Consider the following 24,293-nt stretch of genomic DNA (forward strand, 5'->3'; position numbering starts at 1 on the left):
TAATCGACAACTACACATCCTGAGGAACATCATTCGGCCTCATAAATTCTTTGAATGATGATCTTAGAGAAGCAGTCAGACTATGAAAAAAATTAGTATCCCTACTTACCTGTGTAGCAATACGTAGGAGGATCTCGGATTAAATGGTGGGTATGGCAGGTTTTCCAAGGTGACAAGATGTCGCGACATGAAAATGGCCTAATATGCATGTCTAAGATCAAATAACGAAAGGAATAAAAAAGTGCAGGCACGTACCGGGAGGCTTAGTAGCAGCTCAATTTCTGGTTTGACAGTGAAATCTACGCTACCCAACGTCGTTAGAGGTCGAGTTCGTGTCTTCTTGTCCCAAATGACGGCGGAGAACGCAAGAAACAAAGGGGAATGAAAATCAAGGGAGCGACGAAGCAGATTAGGCCCTGTTCAGTCAAAAAAAGCTGCAGCTTTTTCGCAGCTTTTTGATAGCTTTTTGCTCGCAGCTTTTGTGACGATGATGTGATTTTGGTAGTGACAGTAAATATTACGTACCGTGTTACTTCCTTCAAGCACGTGTGGCTTTTCGGCCTCTTGATGCCAACTTCGGCTTTACCTTACAGGAGAAAAGCGGCAGAAGCCGACAATTCGGCAATGCTCCTGCCATTTCCCTTATCGCCCTGCCTTGCAAAATCTGCGTATTCACGCTTCTGTCAGTATGGGCATATGGCTAATAAGAAGAAAGCTGACATCAATGACAACACGGCTCTCGATCTGTAGCTCCGGAGATCAAAGCTGCGTGATGTAGAAGCATTGCCGGCAGCCGCACAGATACAAAACGTGCAATCATTGTTTATTTAGGTTTGTATGGCTGTCACACCGAGGTCGCCGTGTATCACGCTATGACATCAGCAAAAAGCTACATCAAAGCTATCAAAAAGCTATCAAAAAGCTGTGAAAAAGCTACCGCCAAAAAGATGTCAAAAAGCTGCGAAAAAGCTGCAGCTTTTTTTTACTGAACAGGGCCTTATTAGGCGGAAGTCGTAGCAGTGGGTAGAGCCGTATAACGCGGTGCCTTGTAAACTTTGACGGCGTAGAAGGCCTTTGAGGCCCCTTTTCTCACGGCTTTTTTGGGTGCCTATCAGGCCTTTACGTAGCTGTCAAACTCCTGCCTGAGGTGTCACTGTCACTGTCAAGACTCCCAGCCAACTTGAACTTCTGAATGATGCCATCTGCATCAGGCTTCCACCATGAAACCGGGGCAATTCTGGTCCACTCCTGATATATATGACCAAGTACTGTCAATCTGAGAGACATGATCAGTACATGATAATATATTGATCATTAAATCCCAACCTGAATTTGAGTGAACATTTATTAACAGTCTGTGCATAGATGAGCAGAATGTAATCAGAGCATGATAAGTGTCTGAAGTGCAAGCCCCAGTCTGATGATATCTGACAATGTATGGTCAGCTGCAGTGCAGATTATAATCAGACAGGGTCAGAATGCCATCACGGAGTCAACTACATTCAGACTTATAACAGTTCATCATAGGTTGATCACAGTCCATCCTAATTCTCTGCAGCCTACTGTCAATATACCCCCAGCCTGCTTTTTGCTTACTTTAATTCCTTCAGAAGTAAATGGCACTGTAGACTAGAAAATTGGTCGGGGCAAGGCCGGGGGAAAAAAATTTTCGACTCCTGCAAAGAACATGTTTCGGCACATGCATACGTCATTTCCCAAAATGTACATATTGTCACGCAGGGTAGGAATGCAAGCGAGCGGCGGAGTCAACAGCGCTCCAAAAGAGGTGGAGCTCTGTGGGTCCCTCAACAAATATGACCAAAGACGGCGCAACAGTTAAATACACGACTGCCATTATCCCTTTCTCCACAGTCTGCGACTCCTTTTCCCCCCGTTGGACTGACACTTGGTGCCAGAGTTTCTACACACTGTGCCGTCACCTTGCTAATGTTCCCTCTAGAACACCTCAAACATGAGTGCCCTCAAAAAAACGCTTGTGGCTATTGTTTCGGCAGCAGTGAGTTGACTGGGCAACAACGACTAAGATTTTGAGCCATTGGTTATTTTTCTTTTCTATGTTAATGTACTGTTCTGGTAATTTGTAATTTTTGGGTAATTGTTTATAGGTAATTACTTATCTAAAATAATATGAAGTTTCCGATGCAAATTTTTTTACCCGAGATGACCGTAATTTTGGACAAAATTAAATTGGTGGGAACAACAACTGATTGAGATCCTTTATAGGTAACACATCTGGTCATCTCGGTCAGTCTGATGATGTCTGGTCTGACATTATCAGACTGGACTCCTCTGATCAGTTGGGTCAACCTGATTATTTACTCTCAGACTGGAAGGCTTTGATCAAATTTGAACTTGAGTATCAGATATAGATCAGGTAGGGTCAGGTTGATATTGGCTAATGGTGGCTAATGGTATTGACCAGTACATGAACATTTTGGTCCCTGTTTCGTGGTGTCGACCCAATGAAAGTGAAAGTTCTTCAAAAGAAGAGTTTGGGAAAATCCGAGAGAGACAAAAGAGTTGAACATGTTTTTCAGGTTGTTCACTCATGATCATGTACGTGCATGTGCAACCTTCGAATTCCTCATGATCATGATTATCGTACAGTGCGACTCGGACCGGGGTCGGGAGAATGGCGAAACGTAGTCCTTCCGAGTCTGCTTGAACACCGTTGTTGACACTTGACACTTGACAATGGTTAGGTTATTCTTATTCTTCATGCCCACTGGTGGAAACAAAATTCTTGTAGTGTGTCGTGTAATTAGCAGATCAGAGAAACGGGGTGTAAAAGTTCATCAACACTTGCCGCACATAGAAAATACACACAACGACGAGAGTGACCGGACGAAAAAAACCACAATTCCACCAAGCGGGGAATACGAAATTGGATCATACCTCCATGTAGATCTCTCCTCCTCCTCCGCCTCGGTATCCCAGACACACACTCTCTGCCCATTGTCGACTGCACACACTATCCACGTATACATCGAATTGAATTGTTGCTCTACGAACATAGACAGCACAACATGAAGCTTGAAGCTTGAAGCTCCGTAACCGTGTAACATCCGCAAGAATACGGGTACGCGTAGGGAATCGGAATTTGACCTGAGGGATGTTAATCTCGACAGTCAGATGAGCTTATTGGTGCTGACCGGGAAGCGTGTACGGTGGTAGTGGATGTGTTCCGTTGAGGGTTAGGACAGGTCGGATGAGATCGAAGTGGGTGGAGAGGGGAAGTCGATCTAAGAGAAAGGAAAGATTGAACTGATAACGGAAAGAGAGAAAGAAGGTGAGTTACTCCACGCTGTGGAGCGCTAAAATCAACTGAGAGGTAACTAAGTATCCTCTTTCCTTTTTTTACTACTCCATTGACGCACTACTGATTCGGGCTGGTAGAGACACAAGAGGCATCGTTATCGTGTGCTCTTTCCCTTGAGATTCGTATTGATGAAAGTGAATTAAACGGGAGAGGAGGGAAGACACCTGCAGGGTCCGTGCGTGGAAACTGTGACGCGTCGCGTGAGTTGACCACCTACTTTCTGCATCCAGGAAAACTCTCACTACTGCATCGAAAAACCCGCCTCTCCGGTGGCCACGTATCCACAACATCAGAAATCGAGCCACAGAGTTCGATTATTTAATGCTAAACTCCAAAAAGACCCCAAGTGCTCCCTGGGCCTTCCAACAGAAAGTCGAACCACGAGTGATGATCCCAATGTCAAATGTATGTTTCTACATAGTCTGTCCTTCTCCATATCATAGTCGCTGAATAACGCACAATGGAAGTCGCTGGAAATGGTTTTTTGGTTCTAGAACAGATGGTTCCCCCGGACCAGGATTCAAGCGCGTTAGGTACTGAAAACCAGAAGTAGTGAGGTATGGCGCGTCGATCCTCTTCCCGACTGTAATCTTTCTCCTCACGGCTCTGAGGTCCTCAGATCTCCGTTGTCCACGGCCATCAAGTTCACCGAGTCACACACCACAAACGTTCGTTCAAGACTCGGTATCCTCGCAAGGGCTATGGAGCATCGACCCATATCCCTGGCTTTGGATCTGAACTTTCCTCCTCTTTTGGCCTTTTCATAGCGAACGTTTCCTGGCCGTGGGATTTCCACCACCTGGCGTGAGGAGGGGAACTCCTTCTGTAACAACGCCCCACCTTTCCTGGCAACTAGCGCTTTTGGCTGATGCGTAAAATCTATTCTTGTACGTCACCCTTACAAATAAACCCCCCGTTCCCGCCATCGACAGTTTTTCCAAGTTTCTTGGAGATACATAAGTAAGTATTGTTTTCTGATGGAGGAGTCAAGCTATGTCGCAAAGTTGCCGAAACTGGTTAAAAGCGCTTATAAGGGATTTTAAGGTAAAATCAGGCAATTGGGGTTTATAATAAAACGTTCCTGTAGCAAGGTACCAATTAAGGGAGGTTTTAAGGGTAAAAAATTGAATTCATGTCGTAAAATGCCGCTTTTCGGGAGGGATAACTCGCCGGATGAGACGTAAAAAGCCTATAAAAGGGCATTATAAGGATATCAAAAACGTTCCGCTTACAAGGCCGCCGATAACTTTGCGACATAGTCAAGTACAACTGGGCATTCTCTCACGCGAACTTGCTTTCTCGTATCGACGATCCCTCTTATCGGTTTCTCTATCACCGACGCGGTTCCTTATCCTTATCTTGCGTACTGTACAATCAAACCTCCGACGGATGCATCCGCAGAGTCCCATACGGCAATTAAACGCGCCGTCATTGACCTCTTGGGTTTCAAGTTCGTCCCGAGTGAGGTGATCATCAATCAACCGGTACCGGTACCCGATGTGCTGTCCCGCTTCAATGATGAATCGAATGAACCCCTCCAGGCCTCCGTGCCCGTCCGATCTCGACGTAGCCATTGCGCCCGGAAGTTACGACCCGCCTTCTGTTCAACGTTCAACTCCTCCTTATCGATCATCGATCCGCCGCTTGGTTTGTTTTTGTTTCGTGTACCTTCCTTCTGCCTTTTGTTCCCCAACCCCACCTCTGAAGCTCGTCGTCCACAGTGAAAAAAAAAACGCTCACTTAAGCTGCTAGAAGGCTAGAGTCTAGAGCCTAGACGTCCAGACTTTGCAGTACCGACGATCTCGAACGTGCCCCGCATATGTCGGACAAGGAATAGTAAATGTACACATGCACAGCCCCCGACCAAAACGGAATGATGGTGGTGAATCGTGTCGAGGGAGGGGTGTCGAGGGTCCCATCTCGGTCATCTCGGATTTCGTGGTTGAAGAGCGATGGAGGTCCTGACTCCTATGGCCCTGAGCTGGAGGCGTTCAAATTTCAAAAGAGGTTCAAATGTTCAATGTTCATCACCAAGTACAGTCAGTTAATCCCCTTTTCCCTTATGGCCACCCGTGGGCCGTCACCCAATCACGACAAGGACAGTTTCCCGCACGATGGTAACTTGTAACTTGTATGCGCCTTCTGCTCTATGTCAAACGTTAATGTGCAAGTAGTGTTAACGGCGTCTATCACCGTCTTTTTGATTTATTTTTATCGATTTAACCGTGACCTTTCTGGTGGATCAGAAAAATGTACAAAAAAAAACCCTAGTCACTCCATGTCCTTGGCACCACAACCATCCAAGTGTATATGATCTGTCACCCTCAAAATTTTGGGTGTGAAGTGCGAGTTCGCGCAATGATGGGAACTTGGAAGCTATGTACTTTTCGTCCGGGACGCATGTGTGCGTGAGCACAGGAACCGCCCCCTTTCCATTGTAAGGTAAATGAGATAGTCCGGCGTTCTAAATTTATGGGGCTGGCTGCGTGACTCTTAACGATGGGTGTTCTCTTCTTGCGTGATCACGAGCTGTTGTTGCTTATGCACCTAGACTGTCAGTGTGTGGCTTTTTTGCTCTGGCCAGAGGCTGGAGCGCACGCACATCAACTCTTTTGATTTTTCTTTTTGTCCGAGTCGGGTTGGCTGAGTCCAGACTCCATATCATTATTGGATCTCCTAAACCGGAATCCACCACCACCCTCGTTCTGTCACCCCCTCGGAATCAGAAAGAAAAGAAGGGAAAAAAAAACAATCCAGGAACGGTGCGGGAGGGGAACAAGAAAAAAATGAGAAGTTGAGTACACTGTACAGCGGTACGATTTGATTCATGATCAATCAAAAAAACCTCACCATCTATCACCAAGTATAACTTCCTTTTTTTCTTGTCGACGCTCCTCGGAACATTGACACCCGAGCTCAAAGCCCACGCAATTGGAATATTTTTGAAAGAGCAGGATTCGTTTTCGTTAAGTATCCTTCTATGATGCATCCCATGTCACAAACGCATGCCCTGAGAATCTCGGAGACTTCACTTTACGTATAAGAAATACCGGAAAAGCGAGATTATAAACTCCCATATTTTAATCGGAGGGATGTACTGATTCATGATACGCAGCCCAAACTCAAGACTTAAGGGGACGAGAAAAACAAAAGATAAAATCTTTTTGGCATTGCATAGACGAGGGGGTGAGGGGGTTAAGTAAGTAAGCAAGGAGAAAAAAAAAAAAACAAGTATGGGGATCAGGACAAAGTGCGTTGCGTTTTGTTGCGTTGAAAAAAACCGTGTCCATGATGGTAAAGTGGGTGACATGTGGAGTGAGATATGGGGTGAGATGGTGGGGTGTGTGCGTATAACGAAAAAAAAAGAAAAGAAGTTGAAGAAAAGTAGTCTTGAGATAGAGATACACCATATAAACGTACAGATTAGACAAGCAAAAAAAGGAAACAAGTATACGTCGACTCTTTTTTGGAAAACCGTGTCTAACGAGTCGTTTCGCAGGGGGTGGGGGTGAATGAGTAGCCAAGAGATGAGAAGGTGGTGGAGGGGATGAGTGAGTAGCAACATAATCGTATAGTAATAATAAAAAAGGATACCCAAAAAGCACGAAAACAAAGGGAGTGTGTTGTGTGTTGTGTGCTGTGTCGTGTTCGTATTCGTATCGCCTATTGTCCGCAATCGTAAGATCCCATTCCTCATCGTTCCGTTCATCATCATAGCATAACCCCTCCCCCCTCACACTTTCACTTTCATCCCCTCCCCACCCAACACACCAGCACCAACATCGCCATTAGGTTTAGGACTCATAACAGGCGTCCCACCCCTCGGACTCTCAACAAAACACCACTGCTTCACAAACGCCTTGTACAACATCTCCGATTCTCCATTCCCATTCCCATTCGATGGAACCACCACCGTCGTCGCTGGTACTGGTATCGTCGTCAACGTCGATCCCAACGCCGATGTTGCCCCATTCTCACTGCCCATCTCAAGCGAAGAAGAAGAAGAAACGTCCGGCGAAGACGACAACGGTCTCTCCGTCTCACTCCCACTCCCACTCGAAAGCGACGGCGACGAAGGAGATGCAGGTGAAAGAGGTGATAACGGAGAAGCGAGGGGTGATATCGATATCGACGGTGGCATCAAGCTCTCCGCCCCCTTCCTCGCCTCCGTCTTCATTTGCATCTTTTCCTCCTCCTCCTCCTCCTCCTCTTCCTTCACCGTATCCTCCCCCAGCCCACCATGACTCCCCCTTCCAAACCCACCAGGCCGATACCCAGACCCAATATCCGCATCATGTATCCCAACACTATCACCAGGAGACCCATATACCAACCGTGTATGGGGTTTGAAACTCGTCAACGAGTGTGATGAACCTAATTTGATTAGAATATCAGTCAAAAAAAATCCAAGAGGAGAAAGGAGGAAGAACATACCACCAAACATCAAACTATCCAAACTCTCCGAACTCGAACTCGTACTACTCTCCACGCCATCCCCATCCCGAAGACCATCATACCCACGAACCAAACTCGGAACATCACTTGTAGTCGAAGACATCGAAGACGTTCGAGAAGACGAAGGCGTGGTAGGAGTAGGAGTAGGTCCCGTAACACTAGGGGCAGAAGGACTGAAATAATCCGTCCCCTGAGGCAGAGGCAAAGGCGGCGGTAGCACTTCAACACTCGCACTTCCACCAGGCGTAACAACCGGAGACGACGACGACGACGGCGACGCAATCCGATCACTTTTTTCCTCAACTTTCACTCCAGCACGAACATCCCGAGCCTGAGTCGACCCCCAAGGCCAATACAACCCAATCCCTTCCTTCTTCCCCAAAGGAGGTGAACTCCCAGTCCCAGGCCTCACATAATTCCTCAAACTAAACCCACTCAACCGTTGTTGCAACGCTTGCGCTTTCACCACATCCACATCCGGTTTCGGCGGCGTCATCGTAGTTGGGGTAGTGGCGGTCGTGGTGACAACAGAAGCAGGAGGTGCAGGAGGTGCACTTAGACTTCTCCCCACTCCAACTCCCGCTTTGCGTTCCCTCCCCGTTTGCTGCGCCGTCGTCGCCGTCGTCGAATTCGAAGAAGTAGACGGCGTCACAGGCACCGGCAACTTCACCTTCTTCCATCCAATCCTAAAGTTCTTTCCCCCATTATTATCCCACCACTCTCCCTTCCCAGGACAGGTATACCTAACCACACCCCACATCACCCGATTTTCGAGGTGTAAATAGTCGGATAAAGATATCGTTATCAGGAACCTGTCATACGGTGGCGGAGTGTCTTGATGTTGTTTTAATTTAGAAAAGAGAGGAAGCGAAGAAGGTTAACGTCAGAGGATATAACAAAAGCCAACAAGGAAAACTCACCCAAAGCACTCTCACTAACACATCTCGAATGCGCAAGCCCCGTTTCCCCACCCCCCAACGCTCCAATCACATCACCCACCGTCTTCGCCTGACTCCGACTAAGACTAGTACCCCCAGTCGAATAAACAGACTGCAGATATTTACCTCCCACCTCAGACGTCGTAGCCCATTCATCCATCGTAAACCTAAACACAACCTGCTTCTCATACGCCACATTCCTCACCAACACCGTCAATTCCAACTTGAGTGACTTCAACTCCCTCGACTTCATCTCCACATTCTCCAACATCACAACCGCATTCGGGTGAGTACCACCACCCATCGACGACGGGACCGTATATCCCTCTTTCAACTCGAGCTCCAACGTCTCTCTCACTTCTTCTCGTGGTGGACTAGGTACCCTAGGAAACGGGAATGCACTCGCACTCCCTCCTGCTCCTGCTCCCATACGATCACCAGCACCAGACCCAGAAGCAGACCCTCCTCCAACACCCCACCCCCTGATATACCCATTCACCCAAGCCTTCCCACTCCCTCCCACCTGATCCCTATCCGTCTCCGTCTCCGTCTCCGTTTCCGGTCCCTCAACCTCTGAAAGATTGCCCACACCATGTATTTGCCCGTTCGGTCCCCTCGACGCATCCGAAGACCGACGAAGGAACGAAATAGGCTTCGCAGACTTGTTAAACACTCTTATGTGTTCTAAATCCGTGGGTAACGATGGGAAATGAACGTTTTTGGGTGTGGCAGTGGGTGAGTTGGTAAGTGATGTGGATGCGGATGATGGGGTTGATGGTGGGTTGGGGATTGAGGGTTCAGGTTGCTGTTGGGTGGTGGTGATGGTGGTGATAGTATCTTCCCGGGGTGTACTAGGGGCAGATTGAGCTCGGAGGTGGTGGTGGTGGTGGAGATGTGTGGGTTGACTACCGTTGGGGTGTAGTAAGTGTGGGTGGTGAGGGTGATGTTGATGATGAACAGGAATGTTACTCGTACTGGACGAGCTTTTCAACGAACTCTTGAGGGGTTTCCCATTGGACAACAGGATCGGGCTGCTCGTGGTTCTCGATGGTGAAGGTCGAAGGAGGGGTGGAGCTAGATGAGTTTGGCTCGCGAGAGGACTTGGTTTAGGGGATGCAAGAGGGGAATCACGTGGGGAGGGAGATTGGAAACCGGTGATGTGGGTTTGGAGACCAGAAAGGGGACTCAAGAGACCTCGGTCGTGGTTGTCACCGGGTACGGGGGAGCTGAGAGGAGAGCTTTTGGGGAAGGGTACGCCGCCAAAGGAAGGGCTGACGGGTTTTTTAAGTTTGAGAGGCGGAGGATGGCCGTCCTCGTCGCCAGAATCTGAGCTTGATGAGCCGCTGCTGGTGTTGAGATGGAATTTGGGAGCCGTGTTTATTGAGATTCCAGGGGATTGACGACGAGGAAGGGTGCCCAGGCCAGCGAATGCGCCTGGACCGCGTTCATTGGAAAAGCTGACGGAGGGAGAGGAGGAGTAGGAGCGACGATGGCCAGGACGACCTTGAGAATGGTGGGTCAACACTGGGGAGGAGAGCGTAGGCGTCGCGTAGGGCATTCTAGAAGAGGGTGAGCATGACATCATGGACAGCGAGCACGACAGTTACCTTCCTGTAGTGGACGTCGTTGTCGTCGTCGTCGTCGACAAGACACGGACGGATAGGAAGGAAGATAAGGCCAAGGATAAGGGTAAAGTCGAAGTCTGAGAAACTCAACCCGTTGTCTCATATCTCGAACTGAAAAAAAAAATTAATAATTTATCTTACGCAAAAAGAACATAAGCGTGGGAGTTGGATCTCGATCGAAATGCTCGCTCCACCTGGACTTCTGACACTCTAAGATCGAGATTGCCTCCTTATCTAGAACGTTCGTTTTTCCCACTCGAAACGCAAAGACCTAAATTCTCGCCGGTACCAGCCGACTCCGACTGTACCCGGCACTTGGCTAGAACTCGGTGCCGAATCCAGTGCAAAGGAGCGATGGAGAACGATGGAGACTTGGAAGAGGCCCTGCTGCCGTTAGTTCAGGAGAGAATGTACTCCTTGACATTGGAATAGACATTTAGAGTGGCGTCCGCTTTGGCGTCCGAACAGCGGTGGACAGCTGGAATGATCCTCAGGAGAGCGTCCGCACACTGTCCAAGGCACCTACAGGTGTACACAGTGCTTGCGATAAAAATTCCTTATCATCTTCTACTGTGGAGTATGACGTATCATACAGTAGCATTTCCTATAAGAAACCTACACTCCATGTACTACCCCAAAAGCACCCACCACGCACGCACGCTTCAAACTCTAACTAGGCATTTGTGGAGAGCGTTGGCAAGGAAAAGAGGAGTCGAAGAATCGAATATTGGAGCTCGAGGCTGAAAAGAAGACACGCTTACCGGCTACGGCAACTCGCACCGAACTATGCCTATCATCGCTTCATAAAGCTCGACAAGCTGTTCGGTATTCAATCCAAAAGCCCCACTACGTCTTATCCCTTATCTCAAACTCGCTCCTCCCATTATTCGCTTTAACCGATACCTTTCTTCGATTCCGAGTTACACTTCTTAGGAATCCGAGACCCCCAAGGACCCAACTATCAAGATTTCTTGCACTTCCAATTACCTCGAGCACATTCGACGAAACCCTTCCATACGTTACATCGCTTGTTCATACAACGGGCGACACTTTCTCAAGTCAAGTCTCCGTCTCTTGGTACTCCCTTTCCCGACTCGGACGCTGTTGCCACCAAATTCCTCACACCTTATCTATCATTTTCTTTAATCATTTGAACCACCTTTCCTCCGCTGGCGTCCGATTCCCATGGAAATTGATATACGGATTGAATGGGAGCTGTTGAATTCGATGATAACGACCGTCTCTTTCCTCCGTTTTCTGTTTCTTTAGACAGGTTTTCTACTTCAAAATTCTATCCAGTTGTCTAGCCTGTACTCTACTATTCGTCGACATGGATCCCTTCCTCCCCCCCCTGCCGCCTCGTCGTCCACCCTATCCCGCCATCGTCATCCTGTGCGTCATCCTGCAACGTTAAACGCCTCCGCTTCACACACCCGTATGGCGGGATGGGTACACCATCAACCTCGAGGTTTTCTTTCCCGCTAGCTTTAGTACTGGAACTCATTCTCTCCTCGGAGAGTAGTAAACTGCGCGACCTTGAATCGACCGAATCTTCTTGTGCGAGGTCTCCCGGCTCCGTACCGTTACCCAGCCCTTCGACGGGCCCGGGTCATTGCTTGTCGTCAAAAAATCAAACAAATGGTTTCTCCCAAGGCTAGCAACTCAGAACCAGGAAGAACTCTCCATTCATGCCAACGCCAACACCAACGCCAGTGCTCAGCGCTCAGCGCTCAGTGGTTGACTTCCCTCGCGTCCAAGGTCCTGTGGCTCGACTCGCGCGGCAATCACTTTTACAGCTCGTCACACATGACGCCACTTTTTGCGTAATAAAGGTCCTTCGATCGTTTGATCCCGATGGTTCCTTACAACAAATCTCCGTTTCAACCCGCAAAAAAAAAAAAAAAGGACGATGTGTTCGTTGGTTACGGTTTTGTGACTCCTTGTCTTGGTCGGTGCGGTGTCCGTCCCATGTGTCTGTGTCTGTACATTAATTGTGGATGTGTAGGTAGGTGTCGGGATTCGCGGACGAGGCCGATCAAACGGCCAATAAATAAAAAAAGTTTTTTCCTGTCAAACTCGTCCCGCTGATAAGAATGAAGTCCAACTTTGTAGGCGAAGAGATAACGCTCAACACCCCTCTGAATCAGTGAGTACTGTATACAGTAATACATTACATACTTACAAAAACCACAAGACCTCAACACGATTGAACGTTTGAATCAATCATGACCCGTACATGTACTTACATACTGTAAGTAGTATCTTCAATTCATAGGTGGAGTTCCACCTACATAATGTTAATCTTTACACAGGCCCTACAACCCGATGGTCGCCACATTCCGGACTAAGAGCAGAAAGGGAAAAAAAGGAATGAAAACGCTCAACCCACACAGGGAGTCAGTGACACACGTGCGGGACCTCTTTTACGTGTACGGAAAGAATGGTATGGTATGGCATGTATGGGTATGCCCAAGTTTCAAGTGCTTTTTCTTTGGAAGACGACGAGGACTCGGAGGGACCCTAGATACTCTTTCATATCATTTATTCTTCTTTTCTTCTTTTCAACACGGCAAGTACAGTACACTGTACAGTGACTCGGACCACTTACTAGTGACGGTGGCGGCGGTCGTCTCGGGAAGTCCTCATGAGAACCACATCATAAACGTCGGAAAGGCCATGGTCGAAAGATTTTGTGATTTCTCCCAGTCGACGGGGCGTCCAGGTGGTGATAGATAGATATATAAACAAACCTCGACGAACGCAAAAAAGTAAATTCAAAGGGAGGGAGAAAAAGTCACCCAAATCCCCAGCACGATCCCATGGGTACAGCGAATCGCGATGCCGTTCTCAAGCATGTAAGTGCCAGGGAACAGAGTATACATACACGATGATATCGGCGAGTAGACACAGGGGCCAGGGCTACTCATGGGTTCGTCCGGACCAAGTCCAGTCGCATTGAGGCAACTTGAGGCGTGGACACGGGGACGGATGGTAGCATAAGTGATATCGACGGTGATGGAAGACGGCGGGATTGGACAAGGTACCTGAGGCCTGAGCACGAGTACGAGTATTGGTAGTATGTAAACGTGACGCACCTGTCAAAACAGTTCACAACAACCACCTCTCTGTATATCTTCCACCGTCATCCTCCAACCTAGAAGTTCTCTCTCTTTTGTTTTGCGTCGTAGGGAGAAGAGATGAAAAGGAAAGGAGGAGCGAGATACTTATATACGATTAGAGAGCACTCTCGATTTCTACGTCATACACTCTTATCGTGCACAAATCGATATCATTTATGACGACGCGATGGACGGTTACTTTCCAAAATCGTCCCGGCCACGTCCACGGTCATCCCCCTTATCAAGCTAAGCTTCTTCCGCGCGCGGGAACCATATCTTAACCAATTCCGTCTTTCTTATCCTTATCATACTTTCTCCCTAGGCCTTCTCTTTCCGCAACAAACAGAGTTTCCGAGTCAAAGTTATTGCTTAGAAGTTATCACTCAGTAAGTACTTGGTACCCACACCCACACCCACATTCACGATTTTTAATTATTTATTAATAAGTTCAAGGATTCGGAAACCGCCACAATCACCAGGACCCTGTACACCCTCCCCAGTTCCCGTTTATCTTTATCTTTATCTTTTCTACGTTGTTGAGTTTTGAGAGTTTTTCAAACCCAATCGCTCGTTTCGGCCCCTCAAATTTCAACGTTCAGCCAACAGCTGAGTTGGATGGGACGAGCAGGGGGAACCCCGGTCCAGGGTACTGTTGGTTTTCGAAGAGACCTCAGTGGCAACTTCTCCCGAGGGCTCCTCCCGTTCGCCAATGATAGGGGTGCATACGAATGGAAACGAAGCAGAAGACGTTTAGCCACAACCTCCTTCGCTCTGTATGTGAGTAACCTAGGACTGTTATCATGGGTCCTCCCATCGGTGGCGCAGTGGAATACAAACGGAAAGGGAGCTCAAAGAACCCCGTGCTATAGAAAGGACTAGCACGAAAACGAAAGTAGGTCAAACCTACTCAGGAAGGCAAACTAGTACCAGTTGAGGACTTGTCATTCAGCGTTTGCACATATAGTCCTCGGAGGCGGCGGTGGCATCAATAACCCCTTTACCTTTGTACGTGTAAGTTCAGTCGTATATATAGACGTGGGACACCCCTCGGGATCGATGTCGATGATATGGCTCCCATAGGAACTCGAGAATCAAAGAAACCAGAAGACAGGCCCTAAGATTAGACTTGTGATGGGATGATGGGAAGGAACGAACCCTAGATTTTCATGAATTTCGTTTTCCTTCTGATTCATGTTTCGAGTTGGGGGCGGACCCCGAGATCTTGTGAACGCTCGGATTTTCCCGAGTTTTTGTTACTTCTTTATGTCTGTTGTGTAGAATCATTGGGAACTGGGCCTTGATGATCTTTTCTAAGTTATCTTTTTCAGGATTTGGGGACCGCCGACTACCGACTACCGACCTACCGATGATTGAATTGTTTTGAGGGTGCTCAAGACGCAGGAGTTTAACGTTTAACGTTTAATCCTTGGGTAGGGGACAAAAGGAATGCACGCATCAGAAACACCAGAAAGAACACTTACACTTATAGTAATACCGTGTTTCTTTTTGATGCGCTTGAGGGGGTCATCCACGACGGATAACTCGGACTCGAGACCCTTGGCAGCCAGCCCAAGTTGAATTAGTGATATGAGAGAGAGAGAGAGAAAAGAGAATCGATCCGAACGCGACACAACGAATTGAAGCTGCTTAACGATTCATGAATGCATTGTGCATGATGGCCAGCCGAATCACCCACGTCGAATAACCTCACCGATCTATCTTTAGTTACAAAAAGCAAAGAAATCTGTGGGTGGGTCCCCGGTCAGGCCTCAGGACTTGGTGTCCTTACTATCCCCGACATTGCGCAATCTCGAGGGTCAGCAGATCTACCTTTTTACGTTTTCAAAGAAAAAAACTCACTGCGATCTGTCCGACTGTCGCTATCACCGTTGTCATTCCCGTTAGGGTTTGTGTACTTGGGGTGCGACGTGAAAGGGGCTCGGGGATGCTCGAGAGTCGGATTTTATCAGTTACAAAAAAAAACAGGATAGACTTGATAGAGTAATAAAAATAAAAAATTACTTGAAGGTGATATACAGTACACACCGTCAAAGAACTGGACCAAGAAAAAAAAGCCCAACTTCACGGGAAACTGAAACCCGACAGCCCTCGGTAGCCCATCGAGCTTGTAAACCAGAATTCGTTTGCATGAGAAACCATATATAAGATAAGTGTCAAAGTCATTGTCATCTCGTCCTCATTATCTCCGAAATCGCGCAATCCCGACCGCGGTCAGAAGGTCTACTGGCACTTGTATAACCCAGGTCTACGTTCGATAGAAACGTTGCGAAAGAACTTCGAAAACCTGAACAGGGAGACTCATTGAGTATAGGTCGTGAGAATATACTATTACCCCCGTGCACAGCATATGTCAAGTTGAGATATACAGGTAAGTGCTAAGTACTAGTAGTAAAAATGCAATATTAACCGTCATCCAGTTAACCTACGTCTCGATATCCGCTGGCTTTGGCAGCGATTCTGCATTTGTATTCTGCAGTTCGGTATGGAAGGACGAGAGATGCGCGTTTCGTCCGAATTGAATCTGCGACATCGTTTGATGTGTTGAATGTTGCAAGCATACTTGACGGATATGGAGGATTGCGTGACTGGTTAGAAGGGAATGCAATACACGCTGGAATCTATACGATGGATAACCATGATTTAGGTCAGGGCCGCTGTGCACCGAATATGGGGTTCGGTTCCACGTACGACGACAAGAGATAGACAAAGTCAAGCTAGGGGTGTAAAGTAGGTCAGTTATCGGCTGGTATAGTGCTTATCGACTTCAATGCCTACCGGAAGTGTGCGGATGACGACCACATTGAATATCGAGATTACTGGAGGAAATTCGGGGTTCAACTTAAGATGACAAACAGTGCTAACACATGGTGTGACGGCTTACAGGATATCAGCGCGTAGTAAATGACGCCTAGCTTCGAGGTCAATTTCAATGTACGGGCTCAAGACTCAAGTTGTGACCTTACCGTCTTGATATATGGTTTCAACGAGCTCCGATCTTCCACCCCTCCTGTCTAAGTAGAGAGAAAACAGCATCAACTAAACTGGACCATTGTTCGAAGCAGCCAGACTTACATGTTGCCACTCCAGGTATGAGAATCATCACCAATGTACCTAGAAACAACCCGTCAGGATCTACTTCACGCAAAAGCAGATGAGCGACTCACCAGCGTCATACACCATCCACAACACCCAAACCAAGTATAGAATATGACTTCCACCGGCGACAAAGCATCCACGAAAATTATGGAATGGGAGAGTCGCGACTTGTAGAAGTAAATTAAGTTCTGTGCCGCATGCGATAGGGAGGGGACTTTGGAAGACCTACATTCCGTGGCCTTGACGAATTGCACTAACATAAAAGAGCCAGGCACCCAACAGGCGAGGAAGAACACGACAAGTCCTATGGCTACCAGGAAACTCCTCTCCCAGACTGCCCAGACACGGAATACTAAAACCACTGCAAACAAGGTGAACAATGATTGAAAAGACATACGTGACACAGCTGAGCTTACCTTCAGATAGCATAACGCCGACCATGAACGACGCTGTGTAAATGATAATCATACTTCCGTTTATTAATGTACTAAAGAGTAGGACAGACCTGTGGCGATCTTGTAGTTCAAGGCACAATAATGAGTGCTCAAATTCGCTCCCAAGTCGTCTATATGGAGAGTCAGCGCTTCAGCGGTCACAGTTGAGACAAACTCGAATGCACTTACAGTGAAGTGTCAACCCCGCGGTGTCGAATAACGGGAGATAACGTTGGAGGATGTATAAAACAGTGAAGAATGACCATTTTCTTGTCCAAATGTGCTCAACCTCGAGCTGTAGATTGATAATCATATCATAGACGAGGAACGTGGTGCTGCAGACTGTAGTAAATAAGATTGAGACTCAGCAAAGATGATACTCGACTTGGACGAACCATCTGCATACTAAAGCCGTGTTAGTTTAGGCATTTGTAATTTTGAACAGCTCACTCTAACGATCTGTTGACGACCAAGCGCTTGAACCGTCATCTCGAATGTCGTCAAGGCTGCAGTTTCATCAGCCATCGTGAGAGGGAAGGAGGTGGGAGGTGAATCAGGCAGTTGAGAGCATTAATGGTAGACTATCTATACCAGAAATAGTGACCTAATTCGAAGGGTCGCGGATCACCGGTCATATATCATAGGGAGTCACAGGGAGCCCTTTTTTCATTCGAAGAAATTTGATCTAGGATTGTCCCGAACAGTGTCATTGTTTTAGGCAAGTTATTGACGTGAGATCTGACTCAGTTGTCGTCGCCTTGCATCCACAAAAGACACGTTTTTTCCCATTGACGGATCAGAGAATCTTGGCGCTGAGGTGGAGCGTACCATCCTCGACGCGTCCGCTTTTAGATCTGAGGGTGTAGCCACGACCGATGACGCCGTCCTCGGGAAGGGTAGAACCATAGGGAGCAACAAAGCCAGACATGTTGGTTATAATAGATGAGAGATTTTAAGGCTTTTTGATTTTTGTTGTGTCGTTTGTGTTCTGGCAAAATCGTCAAATTGCGGTTGCTTGGTTTCTTGCGGACAGGACGGGCGAAAGACACCACCACTTAACCACGGAAATCCATTGGAGCGATGTGAATTGATAAATTGGAAGCGACATCTTACCTTTTGATACTAGAACTGGCAGGAAGAATTTTGGGACGAGACCACTGAACCGAATAGTATCACAGCCTCATCACGGGGGTGGGTTCGGTGGGGTTGGCCTTCCGGGCTCCGTAGACGCGTGGGAGAATAGGAAAGACTGGGAATGGACGTCGGACAAAAACGATGTCGGGCTCCAACCATGAGATTCAGAGCGGCCATTAACTTTCAGAAGAATCTTGTCGGAATTCTTGGCAGGAAAAGTGAGATTATTACGCCAGTAGAACATAAAGCAGAAGAAACCTCAATTTACGAGCCAACTAAATCTTCATTCCGTTGTATCTTCATTGACTGTGTGAGAGTGGTTGGGGCCTTGGCCATACTTGGGATCAGGAAGTTGGATCGGAAAGTTCCCTAGGAAGATGAATCAGTCGTATGAAGCTGATCGATTCTTCAGGACCTACGGAAGTATTGTTTAATGTTATGAGGTCTAACCTCGTCTACCTATCCGCGTTGGTCATGACGTCCTAGCGTATCCGCCTCCTCCCATACTCCCACCCGACTCACGACTCCCGCTAGTATACTTGGGCCAAAAACACTGTCAGAACAGGGTGAAATCTGAAGCATCCGCAAGGATAGGTGCACGCATTAAAACTGGGCTTCAGTTGAAACGGCGGTTCTTCGTTATCATTGGCGTTAGGGACATGTCAAGAACTGAATACACTGCATCCTGACGCCCTTGAGAACCTTTCATGATGGTGCGTAAAGATCGAAACGAGTAGCGGTGGATGAAGGAACGGGTGAGGAAGTGCGATGTCACGGAAGATCAAGCTGGAAACGAGAGATAAAACAAAAGACATACCGGAGACACGTCAATCATATACCACGTCTCAAAGATATGGACATTCTCTTCCTCTTAGAGCACGAATATTGAACGGTTATCCTATGACAGAGATTTGATCTCGACAGTATGTGCTCGGTCTTTGTGCGTCTTGAAAGTGAGAGGGTGACTAGCAATAGGTATGGGCGAGGAAGTGACAGTGATTCATGCCCCGGACAGCAAAAGTTATAACTTAATACACGTGTCGCGTCGTCGCCCAACGTGCATCAGGAATCCTCTCAACATCTCCTGTCTTAGAGATTCTTAGACTGATTTAACTGTGAGCTCCAATCTGTCACGAGTCCGATGAGTGATTTTTCCATCCATAATAATGAATCACCTCTTTGTATGATAGCATTGGTATGTTGAGCACCCGACTCGTTAGGATGAACCTCATCAGCAAATCGGACTACAGTGCCGGTCCTTCGCTTCCTTCGAATATTTTCTATAGTAGGAGTAGGATACCGTTCAAGCAAAATGGAAGGATGTGCTACATTCCATGTGACGAATGCGACAGTGACCAAAGCGGCGTCGAAAACGTCTAGTAGAACAAAGGGTTGATCAGTAAAATAAAAACAACGCAAAAATAAAAGGAAATGACGGACTGAACGACCACTGCTTTCGCGCAATTTGGCTCTGCCACCCTCCACTGAGCTCGATGAGACGAAGCTGGTAGATAGCGCTGGGCGAGTAGAATCATCGAGAAAGTCAGCACATGACTTGAAGAACTTGAAGGGATCCAGGCCAAAAACCCTCAGCGAATCTACAGCAAGGAAGTCGTGATACACATAGCAGATAATAAGATCTGACGACGCGTGTCTAACGGAACCCGGCGCCTTGCTGCCCTCCTCCTGATCGTCCGATACCCATTCAGCGGCCTGTCATTGACATAATGAAAACTGTATTCTCCGACGAGAAAGACGAAGACCATCAGAATGGCCGGAAAAGTTTCCACAGGTGAACGAACATCTCAAGTCGGAACGACTCCAGCCTATAAATCACTCACCAACTTGCAATGTAATACCGGCAATCATAAAGTGCGCTCTAGGGTCGGAAGGAAAAACTATTCGTGACTGGTAAGTAATCTTCTACAAGAAAGAAGAAGGAAATTCACGAGATCATATTGAGATGTCCCTAGGTCTGCAGTGAACCCTCCCCCGATGGCTTGTAAGACGAGCGAAAGAATGTCCGTCGGGTAAGTTGTTGGTCATTCATTTTCAGGCTTAATCCAATACTTAAAGCCGACTTACAAAACTCAGAAAGATATACGTATCTAGTTCAACAATCAGTCAATTGTGTTTGTTTGATGGGCAAGTCGAGAACTTACAAAAACTGGGTCGTAAACGACTAAATTCTCCTCTCAACAAATCAACAAGGCGTCCAAATATGACGAAATTGGCGGCAAGGAGAGGAGTGGGTGCGATGACGAGGCAAAATAGCCCAGAAGGTAGATACACGACTACCGAGTGCACGATCATAAGCTCGTAGCCGACTCGTAGCCCAGAGATGAGAAGCGTGAGTGTGCGGGGAAAACGGAGTACCTGCAGGTTTGATGAACTGCCACTATAGCTTCAAGTCAGTCTCGCTCTTTTCTAGTAATAGCAATACTTCATCTCCTCGTAGTTCAGGTCCCTCTTTACCCTCTTTCAATGTTCACCTTTCTCTCCGCCTGACTTTGATGACATCTTCTTGCTTCTCCACCTCTGCCTATCATATGACCATCGACCAAAAAACTTCAATCTGCCGATATCGAAAAAGAATAGTGCTACGCGTTGATGTCGTCGAAGCGGCTGAAAAACGTGTGTGGTGGCGATGTATCTTCTACTGAGAATTTGGGTTGATAATCCGAACAAAGAGGCCTAGGTGATATAAAAGTCGATGTGAGGAGAACTTGAACTGGGAAAGTTCGAACAAGTAGACCGAATTGAACATGAAGTGGATGTAGGTTGTCGATACAGCGGAAAACTGACCGCGATGGTTCGCCCACAAGATAAAACAGCTTAGTCATGAGTCAACTTACACGTGGTCGCGTAAATACGCGATCGAAAGACGCGCATTCTCTCTTTTCTGTTAGTACGAAGCTCTTTCGATCCGCATTATGTCGAAGAAGTGAAGATCTCATCGGAATAACCACCACGACGAATTCGGTCAAATTCTAGCAATTCCGAGAGAAACAAAAGTTTCACTGCGTTACTTGAACAACCATCTACATAACTTCCGAGATTTGGGTGCGTTTTTTCTTTTGTTGAGTTACTCAAGGGGCCCCGGACTGACTAAGTCAAATATCTAAGGCATCTACAGAGATCCTTTAGTATCCACTTCCTCGAGCGAGCGAGAACATGAAGCTCTTCAAGCACACCAGCCTCAACGCTTCACAAAACACAGATCCACGGTTCTGAAGAGGAGTCACCCTCGAAGCCATCAAGGTCGTCCTCCACATACCCGACATGGTATCATTTGCCATGAATTGCGAGCATGAGCACACCGATTAATACTCATACTGTAGGTGTTACCCCCAACCTGCCGCAAACAGAAATTAATTTGCTTTTCGTTTCCTTTTCCTCATTCTTGACGCTAGTACTGGACGGGATATGCGAGCCTTGACTGGGTCGTCGGCCATATGCCCAACAATCACTAATTAGTAATGATTAACGACGACGTTCGTTCTGTTTGAACATCCACTGGTACGGCAAGCTTAGCTTGAAGTTCGGGGAGGAAGAAAGAGGACTTGGGTACCCCCGCGATCAGATTGATAGGGATGGACGTACAGGTTACACTGGTATACTTAGTTGTGCAGTGCGGATCGATCCCATCAAGTCGCATCAGATTACTGCTGCGCCTTTGGCCTGGAGATGTCGGAGATGTTTTTTTCATCGATTTCATCAGAAACACGGAAATTCATCGACCATCGACCATCGACATCGCTTGTGCTCCAGTCTCAGACGCCATCGGTGTAAACAGGAGACGACAATATTTGAAACAGAAAGCCTCGCCTATCTGGGCGCAATGACTGATTTTTTACCATGTCACTTCGCGAGTCGTCGTGCAAGACCTTGACAGACAAGTGGGACGGACACGGGTTTATCATAAATGGATACAAAATGATGGAAGGTAAAGAAAATGAGCTTCCCAACCTTCCTTTATGACCATGGTTATCGTAAAGAAAACTTTCTGCGCCCGAAGTCGGGAGAATAGCGAAACGAAAGTGTGTGCCCGCAGTTCAGACATCGAATTGCCTTGCGTGTCTGTTTGAACATCGTCAACATATGGTAATACTAATATTTCACGTCCGTGTTTGGGCCCATCAGAATTCAGAAATTCGTAGCGTGTCGTGTTGTGTAAGTAGTAAATCGAAGAAACGCGATGGAAAGGGTATCATCATCAACCGCCGAAGTTGTGCAATGCAAGTAGAAACACAAAAGCCTGATGAAAAGTAACAAAACCTATAAGCTACAAGTCCAACCAACCGTTGCCACAAAATCAAAAACCTACCTCCAGCGTTCACATAGTCTTTAAAAACTAACCCCAATCTCACCTCTACCTCGGCATCCCAGGCCCTCTCTGCCCATTCTCCACCGCACACATAAACGCAACCAACGTATCCACCTCTTCCCTCCCACTAATCCCCTTAGAGGAGTCATCTCCCACTCCACCTCCACCTCCACCTCCACCCGTATACATCGAATTAATGAAATGTCGCTCTACCAACGTAGCTAAAACACCATGAAGCTCAGCAACATCCGCAAGAATGGGGGTACGCGTTGGGATCGGAATCTGGGCCGAGGCTGTTGACCTTGACAGTCGTGATGATGGAGGATGAATGTGTTGGTACGGGTTCTGATATTGGTATTGGTATGGGTATTGGTATTGGTGCGGGTTTAAAAGCGTGTATGGTGGTGGTGGATGTTCTGTTGAGGTTGGGATAGGTCGGATGAGAGGGACGAGGTCGAAGTGGTTGAGATAGTGATGGATGAAGGGGGAGGGGAAGGAGGTGAAGTCGATCTAAGATTGAGTTAAGAACGGAAAAGAGACAAAAGGAGGTGAGGAGTACCAAAGAAGACCCCCCACGTTGCTGTAGACCGCTAAGATCAGTCTGAGAGGTAACCATCCTCTTCCTTTTTGCTGCTCTCGGCTCGCTATCCATTGACACAACACCAGACGTTTGGTTTTGCTGCTTTTTGTGGATCTGATTGGGGTTGGTAGAAATATAAGAGGCGTCATCGTGTGCTCTTTTCCTTGGGTTCTGTCGAGCGCGATTCGTGTTCGCTGACATGGGAAACTGACCAAACGGGAGGGAGAGGAAGGAAGAACAACCTGAAGACACCCCTGCAGTGGTTGTCCAATATAATGGTCCGTGCGTGGAAACCGTAACGCGTCGCGTGTTCATCAGGAACGAACTCACACTTACTCTAGGCCGTTTTTTTTTTTTTTTTTTTTTTTTTTTTGTGGAGCGTTTTAACCTGGCCAGCGGACTGGTTTCACCAGTCTTGTTCAGGTGGAATCCAGCAAGAGACCTGCTCTCCCCTCGACTGGCGACTGTGGGGCCGACAAGGTCGGTGCCTTCATCCCGCATGCGGCGCAAGGAACTAGGACCTCGCGAAGGACGTATAAACCACCTGGAGGAATACTTTAAGTACTTACGCCACACTGGACGCTTTGTGTAGGACTCGAGACTTCATGGTTCCAGGTTCTCGCTAACGAGAACCATCCAACCTTGCCGACTCGTTACCCACTAAACCCCCAGTCTCTCTGCCATAGCTCGGCTCATGAGAGATCGTCCCTCTCCTCCATCACGGATTTCCAAGTGGCCTTCATTAGGCCTAGTGGCAGTGCCTGCTTCTCGTATTTCTTTCGGTTCGTCAGGAGGAGGTCGATTTTGTGTTTGAGCTTCAAGGTATGTTTCCACTTATTTTCTATTTCGTTTAGGTTTGGTGGGTCTTTCCCATTCATGACTCTTTCGTTGCGTAGTCTCCAAATTAGACGTGCCGACTCCGATACAAGAATCTGGTAGAAGCGCGAAGCCCCAAAATCGATCTTGTTTTCGGTCGTCGTGAACGTTGTATGTGCACATGACAGAATAGTCCCTAGGCCCAGTTTGGGCCACCTGTATCCCTTTCTTCTCCATAGATTCTTCGCCATCTCCCATATCTCTTTTTGTCCGGTTGTTTCACATTCGAGGAGGATGTGTCTCATGGAGTCCGGTTTGTTACAGTAACTACAGGTTACTCTGTGTTCGTTCTCGGGTATGTTCTTCCAGTATTTACCTACTTTGTAGCCTCCATGCATGATCATGAAT

The 24,293-nt window shown here is 47.4% G+C and overlaps 4 protein-coding genes across 4 annotated transcripts; all 4 read right to left on the reverse strand.

The window, feature by feature from the left end:
* Window positions 1-2,816: 2,816 nt before the first annotated feature.
* On the reverse strand, window positions 2,817-3,630 carry E1B28_001878 (uncharacterized protein; the record flags this gene model as incomplete). Its single annotated transcript, XM_043147854.1, has 5 exons — window positions 2,817-3,126; window positions 3,174-3,345; window positions 3,399-3,452; window positions 3,505-3,526; window positions 3,583-3,630. The coding sequence occupies 5 exons, from the start codon at window positions 3,628-3,630 to the stop codon at window positions 2,817-2,819; spliced, it is 606 nt and encodes a 201-aa protein (XP_043016568.1).
* A 2,862-nt stretch (window positions 3,631-6,492) lies between these two features.
* E1B28_001879 (uncharacterized protein) lies at window positions 6,493-10,492 on the reverse strand. Its single transcript, XM_043147855.1, has 4 exons — window positions 10,341-10,492; window positions 8,716-10,292; window positions 7,775-8,629; window positions 6,493-7,714 (listed from the first exon to the last, which is right to left on the reverse strand). Exons 2-4 carry the CDS (start codon window positions 10,289-10,291, stop codon window positions 7,074-7,076), a joined length of 3,072 nt encoding a protein of 1,023 aa, XP_043016569.1. The 5' UTR covers window position 10,292; window positions 10,341-10,492; the 3' UTR covers window positions 6,493-7,073.
* Window positions 10,493-15,920: 5,428 nt separating this feature from the next.
* Window positions 15,921-17,553, reverse strand: E1B28_001880 (uncharacterized protein; the record flags this gene model as incomplete). Its single annotated transcript, XM_043147856.1, has 13 exons — window positions 15,921-16,116; window positions 16,187-16,212; window positions 16,274-16,314; window positions 16,380-16,406; window positions 16,462-16,509; window positions 16,571-16,609; window positions 16,663-16,761; window positions 16,824-16,955; window positions 17,011-17,043; window positions 17,100-17,159; window positions 17,218-17,370; window positions 17,424-17,433; window positions 17,479-17,553. The coding sequence occupies 13 exons, from the start codon at window positions 17,551-17,553 to the stop codon at window positions 15,921-15,923; spliced, it is 939 nt and encodes a 312-aa protein (XP_043016570.1).
* Window positions 17,554-22,399: 4,846 nt separating this feature from the next.
* Window positions 22,400-23,354, reverse strand: E1B28_001881 (uncharacterized protein). The gene is made up of 2 exons (XM_043147857.1): window positions 23,049-23,354; window positions 22,400-22,999 (listed from the first exon to the last, which is right to left on the reverse strand). Exons 1-2 carry the CDS (start codon window positions 23,268-23,270, stop codon window positions 22,535-22,537), a joined length of 687 nt encoding a protein of 228 aa, XP_043016571.1. The 5' UTR covers window positions 23,271-23,354; the 3' UTR covers window positions 22,400-22,534.
* Between the last annotated feature and the right edge of the window lie 939 nt (window positions 23,355-24,293).

Source organism: Marasmius oreades, chromosome 1 (assembly GCF_018924745.1).
Source record: "Marasmius oreades isolate 03SP1 chromosome 1, whole genome shotgun sequence".
Classification (NCBI taxonomy): domain Eukaryota; kingdom Fungi; phylum Basidiomycota; class Agaricomycetes; order Agaricales; family Marasmiaceae; genus Marasmius; species Marasmius oreades.